The 10,212-nt window shown below is 43.9% G+C and overlaps 1 protein-coding gene across 1 annotated transcript in view; it reads right to left on the bottom strand.

Annotated features, from left to right (window-relative positions):
• Window positions 1-3,324: 3,324 nt before the first annotated feature.
• Window positions 3,325-10,212, bottom strand: part of MEP1B (meprin A, beta) — a gene marked incomplete at its 5' end in the record, with an annotated part of 40,907 nt that continues 34,019 nt past the window's right edge. Inside the window, one exon of the mRNA XM_009709449.1 lies at window positions 3,325-3,450. Within this exon, the coding sequence (XP_009707751.1) occupies window positions 3,325-3,450 (126 nt within the window). The remainder of the gene's footprint in view (window positions 3,451-10,212) is intronic.

The following is a 10,212-nucleotide window of genomic DNA, read 5'->3' as shown; positions in this document are numbered from 1 at the left end:
GTCAGAACCATCCTTGGTGCCGTAGAAGGCAGTCTGAACAGGGCAGATAGATGTGAACGCATCGGTCTCATGGGAATTCTCTGGCAATAAAGGGATGGTGGCACCTTTGAAACGGGGCAGGATCCGAGAAGATCTTAGGCCTTAGCAGAGAACCACGCAGTTTCCTCAGAAGGATGGGGTGTAAAAGCTGGAGAGTTAAATCTGTAAAAGATTACAAAATGCTGCACTGTTTAGGGTACTTTGAGATGGAGGGTTACCTTAATGTTCCCACTGTGATTAGGGAGTGTCTGAAAGCTCTGGGGAATACCCAAGATACGAACTTTTTACTAGGTGATGTGAAGAGGAGGAGACAGCACTCAGCATTTGATAGAACTTGCAAACCCTACTAGCAAACCGAGCAGCGCCAGGGCACGGGCACTCTCTCATGGGAGTCCCTTGGTGCCGAACAGTTGATCTGGGCTCTTGCCTGGTTTGGTGCCACCCAACCAGCCTGTGCAGTGGGTGATCCCAGACAACTCCTAAGCACAGCTCGGAGGTTAGCAGTGGGGGAAACCAGCCTGGATTTGGGAGGTAATGGAGTTCAACCGTGTTGATGCGAGCTGTGTTGGTTGTCCTTGGGGCCTGAGAGCAGGCTCTGGCCCTTTTTGTCCACCAACAGAGATGTAGCCATTGAGTTCAGACTACACACGTTGTGCCAGAGTGGGCCTAAAATCTCTTACCTTTTGGAGGCAGTCTACTAAAGTAGGCCAGCCCTAACCTTGGATTTCTTTCCTCAGATTAAATAAATCTAAGGCCTCTGGTGCTTATTTAGTTATCAGTGTCTGAAGTTGTGCTTTACCCCCGGGGGTTTTTGTTTGTCTGGGGGTTTTGTTAGCAAAAAATCTGGCACATCATTCTGTGTGGAGCTGTCTCTTTGTCCTGCACCAGGAGACACATCCTTTCTATGCAACGGTCGCGTGGCGCTGCAGGGACCGATGCTGCCTTAAGCGGTGAAAGCTGGATTCTGGCATGGGGGCTTTTCTGGAGGTGGACGTGGAATTGGCCAGGGCAGGGATGGGGAGGAAACTTGATGGGAAATGCTGGTTTCCTTTAAATGCTTGTTGTGCCTAGGATTAAGATTCTTTGTGTCGCTGCCTGGCTGGTTAACCAAAGCTGTATTGAAATCAATTCAAAGTGCATATTTGTGTTCTTATTCTTGCCGTGTTTTAAAAATTGCCTACGGCTAGAAACTTAGAGACAGAAAACATTTGGTCCCTGCAAAATTAGAAGGAAAATGTATTTTGAAGTGATCTTTGCAGCTCGAAGCAAGGGTTTGAAGTAACTGTGTATTACATAGGGTTTTTTCCAATACAACAGTTTTACTTGCCACTTTAATGGACTTTATTCCACAACAACAGTTCCAAAAGAAACATACGTAGCGATGCTGTCTCAAAACCCACCGTGTTTCAAATCTGTCTATAAATACTTGAAGTGTTTTCTGCTATGTTTTCTTCTTGAATCCACTCCTTGATTGTCTCCCAGCTAAATAAAGTGTGCTGGCACCAGCTGCTTGTGTGCTGCCCAGCGGGGTGCCTGCCTGCAACCCAGGTCAGCCAAGTCCTGCCTGCAGGCGGGCAGGGGGTACACCGCGCTACTTACACCAGCCCTCCCTGAAAGGACTAGGGCTTAGCCCAGCTCTCCTGGCTCCTCTTTTTGATGTCTGACATTGCACCGTTCCTGTGTACCAGCTAGAAGGTACGAATGAAATCTTAAAGTGAGGGATCGTCCTTTTTGTTCAGGGTATTAGGGACGGCAGGGCAGTAGGGGAATGCAGACCCTTTGTTGAGACGTAGCAATAAATGACTCTTCCTTTGTTTTGTCTTAAACTCCTAATAGTCCAGGAGTTGTTCCGAATTTACCATTTCTGTGCGTAATAACCAAATTTTCAGCGTGAAAATCTGCAGAGTGATTCTCTTGACTTGGACAATCTTCTGAATTATATTAAAAATAACTGTTAGTTCTTAGCTCTTTAGATTCACTTTGGGTAGGTCAAAAAAGTAACACTTGGGGAAGAAAAAGAGAAAACCCCAAAACTTTGGCTTAGTACATTTCCGTTATAAAATGAAGCATGGGTTTTGTGGAATTCTGTGCTGTTTTGGGCTTTTGTGTAAAAGGCTGAAGGCAGATTATTATTTAAACCAGGTGCAAATAAATATCCCTGTAATGTATATGAACAAATTTAAACCGCGTATTGTAAGTATATAAACTGTATATTAAAGACACTATTTTCATGATATTTTAAATGTGTACAGAATTTGTTGTACTAAATCGGTTGGGTTGCACATATTACATAAAATGATTGGTTTTCATTTAGTAATTTCACTGACTTGCTCATCTCAGTATAATTTGGAAATGAGCAATTCTCAAATATTGAATTCACAAAGTAAGATTGGGATAATTGAGAGGAGAAATCAGACTTTTGCATTTAACGTCTCAAGATACATTACTTTTCCCTGTCTTGTAATTTCAGTTGATCCCCTTCAGCAAGAGTATCGAGCTCTGTGTTCCCCAAAGAATTTGTTGCCAGACAGCTTTCCTGTCTCCAGCAGACGTTCACCTAAAACATTATTTTCCCTAGCCCTCAGCCTATTATCTTTGTTTTAGAGAAATGTATTCAATTATAATTTGGATATGCTTTTAAGCGCAAGGCCATGCACAAGTCTTTCTGCTCTGCAAAAAGTCTCTGAAGCATTTATTGGGTGGGGAAAAAATTAGAGACAAAACAATGTTGTGCTTTAGGTTGCCTTTTCACATTTCCTCCAATACTGGCAATAAGGGGAAACGTCAGCTCGACAACCATCCACGTATCATGCAGATAAGTTGCTGTTGTGCCAGATTCCCTTGGGCTGAAGCTTTGTTCGCTGATAGTAGACCAAAAGAAAGTTTACTCCAGCACAGCAGTAGTTGTGGAGGGACTCATTAATATATGTTTATGAGAAATAAAGCAGGACAGAATCTGCCACGGTGGTTGCCATTGGATGTGAGACAGATGGGGATTACTTGCCTCCAACCTTCATATCTGGGAGAGGAGAGAAGTGTGTCTGGAGGTAGGATGTGCACTGGGGGCAGGGACAGACAGAAGCAGAATTGCTTTCACAAATTAAGAAAAATCTCATTCACCATGTGCAGGGCTGTCTAGGGCACATCTCTGCTCTGCTCTCCAAACAGGGGAAAGAAAAATACTGAATTTTTTGAATGCTCCAGTCGGTTGGCTCCAGGCTGAGCGAAATGGTCTGCAGGAAAGCATTCGATGCATGAAGGGGAAGGGAAGGGCTACGGCCCAAGTCAAAACGTGGCCATCTCCCTATCAGGAAAGTGCTGTTCTAAGGCAGGCGTTTTCTGCTCATGTGTATTATAGTAGTCATCGAGCCTGACATCAATCTCCTGTCTGACTCTAGTCACCATGGCTACCTATGAAGACGAATAAGGAATGCAGGCAGGCGAGGGACCTGAAAATGCAGCTCTCTTCTCTTTGGGAAGTGCAGGCTTAATGCTCGTGGATGTGCTGCTCCTCTTGGTGTGACGCCGTCACTAATTAGAGCTGCCCTAGCTCTGTTAGGTGGGTATGTGCCCTGTTCTCCCTCTCGCTGGGGCTCCTGTCCTGGCGTCGAGCTGCTATGGGATTCAGGATATGGAAAGCCTGATGTCCCGTCTCGTGTTGCCGGTGACTAAGGGCTGGAGTCCTTAGATTCAGTAGCCTGTGCTAGCTCAGGTTGTCACTAGCTTGGGGCACTCAACACCACGCTTTGTTGCCCAGGTATAAACATGCGTTATGTCAGCAGATGCACACGTCATATGTAATGGCCTTCTCCTGTGCACAGGGTGACCAAAAGCTGCAAACATGGGCAAAGCTCTCCTGTTCTTTTATTCCATGCCGTGAGCAGATGATGGGATTTGCCACTGCAGAATGAACAGAAAATCTGGGCTGCTGGGGCGGTTGCCCTGGGAGATTTTGCCCAGGCCCTCGGTGATGCTGGACCATCTCCCTAGCAGCCTTGCTCCCATGGGAGCATGATTTTTAGGGGTTCCCTTGGCACCCCTTGCTATCCACTGCATCTGCCCCTGTGGGCGGCTGTTGGACAGGCAGCTCTGGTGATTTCACAAAAACTCAAGATTAATTGTATTCTATATATAGGATTGTTTTTTTTCTTCTCTTGCCCGTAGTAGTCGTGCTCAGTGAAAATCAATTTTTGTTGAAAGTTGACAGTATTTGTATTTTTATTCAGTTGCCTGGATCCAGCATTTCTCCTTTCCCAGGACAAAGCGTTGCTATTCATTTTCACTCGGCACAATGAAGAGCTGATGTGAAGAGTGGCTTTGAGAAGGAGGTGTCTTCTCCCCATCCTTGCCATCAGATTCCAAAAGTGGAAAGCTCAATATGGGTAACCAGACAGCCACACTGTAAACACAGAAATACGATCCAAATCTTTTATTTATTGCTCAACGAGACCTCCAAATGCCCTGGTCTCCTGGGCGGGACAAAAGGAATCTGATGCCAAACACGCTTGGATTAAATGAAAACTGTTCCTCACAGGGAGTCTAGGGTAGGACAAAGAATAAAAGGAAAGAAAATAGAGAGGAAGGAGAAAACATATTTAAGATGCCAAGTCTAAGGAGATGGCAACGAAGCAGAGGGACGTGTCCTCCTGCTTTGTGTGGCGGTGGCTGCTGTAGCGCTTGTACGTGCCACACAGTGCCAGACTGGCACAGAGCCGCAAAAGATGAAACCAGCTGTAGGGCTTGCAGAGGGTGATAGATGGGATCAGGGATCTCATGAGGACTCTCTGCCAATCCTAGAAAAGCTCTACCATGAGAAGGAACCATTTTAATTGCACTGCTGCTATTCCATTATACAGTATCAACAATTATTCTTAATGAATAAGGGGGTCAGCGAGGCAGGTCTCCAGGGCCGGGTTTCCAGTGGATTAGTGCAAACAGAAAGCAGGAGGGAACTCTAATGGATCAGCAATGTAAGATGTGGCAGAAAGTCTGGCAGAGCCCTGAAGAACTGCATATATCTTGGTTAATCTCATTTATTTAACTGCAGCTCTGCAAGTGGGAGAAACGTGTGACAGCTAGAAATTATCCTAAGTGCTAGTCCTAGATAGCCTCTGCTCCTGACAAATGAAGCATGGGCTGCCCTGGTAGCCAGCCCTCCAGTTTCCCTCTGCAGAAAGTGGGTGTTTTTATCCCTCAAAAAGACTGGAAAAATCACACTGGATTTGTATTTCATAGAATTATAGAATGTTTTGGGTTGGAAGTGACCTAGTCCTAGGGATCACCTAGTCCAACCTGCCTGCCATGGGCAGGGACATCTTTCACTGGATCAGGTTGCTCAAAGCCCCGTCCAACCTGACCTCGAACACTTCTAATGATGGGGCATCCACAACTTCTCTGGGCAACCTCTTCCAGACTCCCACCACCCTCATTATAAAAAATGTCTTCCTTATGTCCAAACTTAGTCTACCCTCTTTCAGTTTAAAACCACTGCCCATTGTCATGTCCCGGCATGTTGTTGGTATAAAGCCTCTCTCCACCTTTCTTATAAGCCCCCTTTATATATTGAAAGGACACAAGAAGGTCTCCCCAGAGCTTTTTCAGGCTGAAAAACCCGAACTCTCTCAGCCTTTCTTTGTAGGAGAGGTGCTCCGACCTTCTGACCATTTTCATGGCCCTGAAATTCCTCCTTTTATTAACAGTGAAACTGCAGTAGAGATGGGAACGGCCCTCTGTCTACATCTGTCCCACATAGGTCTATGGTTACTTTTGCCTTAGTATTGATTTCTCAAACACTTTTTCTCTTCTGCTTCCTGTAATCAAAGGCAGTGACATTTAAACAGTTTTCTCTTACTATCTATTAAGATAGCTAGTTTTCTCTTTCTGTCTAGTAAGCTTTCCAATTACCCTTCCTTCCTGACTTTAAAAAAAAAAAAAAAAATCTAAGGCCACATATTGTTTCTTCTTTTGATTCTTCTCTGCTACAGGGTCCTCAATGTTCTTTTTTTTTTGCTCTATAGAATTCAATCTGAGCTTCTTGTGCGACACTACAAACTAGGAAACTGAGCCCCGAGTGGGAGTGTGGCAGGCCAAGGATAAAAAGCACACTAATTAAACAAGCAACAAACAGTACGTATCCAAGTTTCCCAGCTTGACCTACAAACCCAACCCAGCATATCCTTTCATTTTGTTACCCTCCTTTGCTACCAAAAGGCCTCCAGAGTCTGGCTGGACGCCTCTTGCCATGGGTGATGGGGCAGTTGCAGGGGTGGGTGGCTGCCTCTGGTCCCACACAGAGCCCTGCTGCTACATCCAGGCAAAACAACCCATCCTTTTCCTGCCCTGCTGCTCCTGTCTGCACCCTTCTTGCTCCAAGGGCTTTAACCTCTGAGCTTCCGTTGCAGATAAACTTGGTCTTGGCTTCCACCATGCCTGCAGACCTTGAAGGAGTCAGGTAGGGTGATATGTACATATAAAAACATGTAGCTAACATTCGTAAAATACTCTACTGCTGTTGAGCAGTGAGAACTGTTTTGAGGACCACAAAGCTTTCAGTTTGTAGAGTTTCTTTCTTTCTTCTTCCCCGGTTCTTCACATGTAAAATGAACCCAACCCCAAGTCCAGTGCATGGCTCGATATTTCTACTCCTACCGCGCTGGAAGTGGTTTGGTTATTTCCCCATTCTGAGGATTACTGAGACACCTTCAGATACTGTCTACTTGTACAGAATTCAGTTTCCTAAGCATGTATACTGTCACTTATACTTGATAGCTAGCAGCTGGAATTTGATTTTTGCAGCTTATCCAAATGGCTTGTGTTCATATTTCCCTAACCCAGTGTTCTTCCAAGAAAACTGAAATATCTGCCTAAAGTAAAACTACATAGATGATCCATGAAAATTGGTATCATCTTATTCCTATTGATGGCTTTAAACAGAAAAAAGCGAGAAGGGCAAAGCACAAGTAAAATGAGTTATATTTATGCTGTAGGTTCTTACTCTTAAGCTTGAAATCTCCAGGGTGATCATGAACCTGCCTGGAGCCATGAATTTCCATATACAAGATGCAGCTTTGAAATCTTTTTCAAAATCTTACGTTTGAACTGTGGAAAACCAGAGATGAGAAGGCAGTTTCTAGAGAGGAGAGGCCTCTCTGTTGTACTGCACCTTTCATCTCCAAACACAAAGGACCAACACACAGAAAAAGAGCCAGCGTAAGCGGAGCCACAGCGTCTCAGCCCAAGGCTGCAGCCCAGTATCACCTCCCTCGCGGCAGCCTTGGGTAAGAGCATGCCAAGGGAATGGGAACGGGACACACCAGGATATTTCTGGGGACTGCTTTCCCTGTCTCAAATGATTTACATCCCTGGGGCTTTCGGAGACAAAAGTGGTATTTTGGATTTAAAAGTCACTGTCTTCACTAATGAGTTTTGATGTTTCATGCTAAAATGCAGATTTTTACCTGCAATTTGTGTTGGATTTTATTCAGAAGCGCTAAGCAAAATTAAAGATTTTAGGAACAAATGCATTTAAAGACCCCAGTACCACCACTAAAACAGTATCAGCATGTTGTGTTTGTAAACCATACATGACTCTGCCTCTGGTATTTTTGTTCTTGCATGCTTTTCTGAGGTGTTACAACTTTCTGTTAGTACTCACAAAGCTTGAGGTTCATGCAATAGTCTGTGGAGCACCTTGAATTAGGGGATGCTTGTTTCTGACTGGGTGAAAAAAAAAACCCAACTCCCTAATTCTCAAGGGATGCAGTTTGCACCCACTCATTCACAGGAATCTAAAGGAAACATGCCCAAATACCAAGGAACAAAGCAAATGTTGTCTTGAACCCCAAACCTCAGCATTTCTCAAGTTCTGTGTGAAACCAACCTTACTGCATGGGTTTCTGCATATATTTCTCAGACAAAATTTACCCTGAAATGAAATCGGATTTTTAGAAGCCAGAGGGGATTCCAGCCAAGAAACTAAGATAATGTTCATCAGCAAAATTTGACCCAAGGCATCATTGAGCCTCTTAGGCCTCTGTTATATATCAGAAAAATTCTTCCCAGAGAGCTGTTCTCCACAACAGCCATTGCTTATTGCTCTCGATTTAGCTGTAAGCCAAGCTCATAAATGCATTTTTAATTGATGTAATGGAAGACTTGGAATTTAGGGGGGAAAAAGGATTATAATTTCTTCAATTATGCTGAGAGATAATTTTAAATAGATGTCTTCTAGAAGGCTTTGCTATTTCTACGTTTTTAATACTTACCATAAGCTATTTCAGATGGGAGCTCTTTAAAAGTCAGAGCATCAATAAAAGGTTGTTAAAAGCTGGCTAGCCCTCTGGTTAGCTCGTGTTTTTGCTAAAGCTGTGTTATATTACTGAATGCAGGTGTGTGTATGCACCTGTGTGTCTGTGTACATATGCATGTAACTAACCAAAAATGCATGTATAAAAAAATCACCTGCTACTTGTCTGCTGCTTCGTGTACAGCTTAAATGCTTCTGCAATACTGAAAACAGAAGTTTTTCTAGCATGTGAGAACAAGCAAGTGAACTTGCTTGACAGACGGGCAGCAGAATCTGTTCATGAGGACAGACTGACAATTCAAGTGCAGGGAAATGGGAAAAGGGTAATCCAGGCTCCCTTTTAAGTTTGCTTAATAATAAGGTTTTCTTTTCTTCTGAGAAAATAAAAGATTACATTTACACAGGTAAAGGGCTTTTTTATTTGATTGTTTTAACAGTTTCTTTATGCAATTTTCCATTTGATTTAATACTATTTAGTATGATAAATGCTGCTTAATCTGCAATTCTTTTTTTCGTTTTCGTGTGTGAAAAACAGAGATGAAAGATTAGCTTCTAGTGACCTGCATCAAAATACAACTTGGCTGGAAGTGAAATGAATTTGGATTTAGCTGTATCTCCTGGGTAGTTTTTCTGCAACAACAAATCGTCATAAAGTTAAGCTGCCGCTGCTCAAGGAGTGGAAGAGGAGTGTTCAGCTGAGCTGAGAGAAGCTCCCGCGGTCTCTGCCCTGCCTGTGTGTGTGTCTGACCGGAGTCAATGCCATCAGATCCTCAAAATGTAAAGGAATTTAGGATTTTAAAGTAAGATTACTGCAGCAGCTTTTCATGGTTTAATTATTTTATATTGGAGGCTGCTGAATGATGCGTTCAGTGAGCTGATTGCTTTTCAGAGAGCATTAAAAGATTTAGTTGCTCCCTGTTTCAAACATTTGGAAATTTTCGTGCTGGGATTGAAGGGACCTGTGGAGCAAATCATGTCTCTCCCTGGGTGCTGGCGGCTTGCTTCCTTGGTAGCTTGGGCAGTGTGGAAGGAATTGTGACAAAATGTAATTATTTTGGATTTAAGCTTTGTTATAACTTGGTCTGTGTTTTGTCTCTCAGCTGTATAAAAGGCAATATGCACTGGTTGCTGAGTTTTCTTAATCGGCAAGTATTAATGGCAGGTATTAATACAGCATTTTCCTCTTGCTCTGCTGGTGGCACTGGTCTCACTGGGTGCCCACTGCCTGGGCTGGTCCCAGGCGCGTGGCTGCGGTGGGGAGCCAGGGCCCCGTGGTGCAGAGCGGGCATCCCCGGGCAGATGTCTCTTCAGATCCCAGTCTCCTTATTTATTATTTAGGGTAATGCAGGCACTGGAACAATAATACAAGCAACTTACATGCCATCATGTCCTTGCCATGCCATTGTGAGACCACAGCTGCTGGAGCTGCCATCCATCCATCCTCCTTGGTGGGGAAATATCCAAATATTACATATCCCAAGAGCAAACAGTTCTGCTTACAATATTATTACAAGCATCACCTGAAAGATATTTACAGAAAAATTAATTTCTTTTGAATAGTGCTCAGGAGGAATAACTGGTCATAAAAATCTCCTTCCATCAAGGTACCTTTGCCAGACAGCCCCTCGCCAAGTCCCTGCCAGCCGGCATGGCGGCTGGGCATGGCGGCAAAGGAGGTTGCCTGTCAGGGCCGGCTTGAGATGAACTTGGTATCAAATAGGAGGGATTGGTGCTTACTGAACAGTTAAATTCTTGTCAGCATGGCTTCAAGTCCTATGAATACTATTGTAGTTTTATTCTGTACTGACTACAAAAAAACCTCGGGAGCTTTTCCCTGAGGATCCACTCAGAAAGATCCCATTTTTTCA

Source organism: Cariama cristata, unplaced genomic scaffold (assembly GCF_000690535.1).
Source record: "Cariama cristata isolate BGI_N322 unplaced genomic scaffold, ASM69053v1 scaffold14361, whole genome shotgun sequence".
Classification (NCBI taxonomy): Eukaryota; Metazoa; Chordata; class Aves; order Cariamiformes; family Cariamidae; genus Cariama; species Cariama cristata.
Note: the sequence above shows the minus strand (reverse complement) of the source record. Positions and strands in the feature narration are given on the sequence as shown.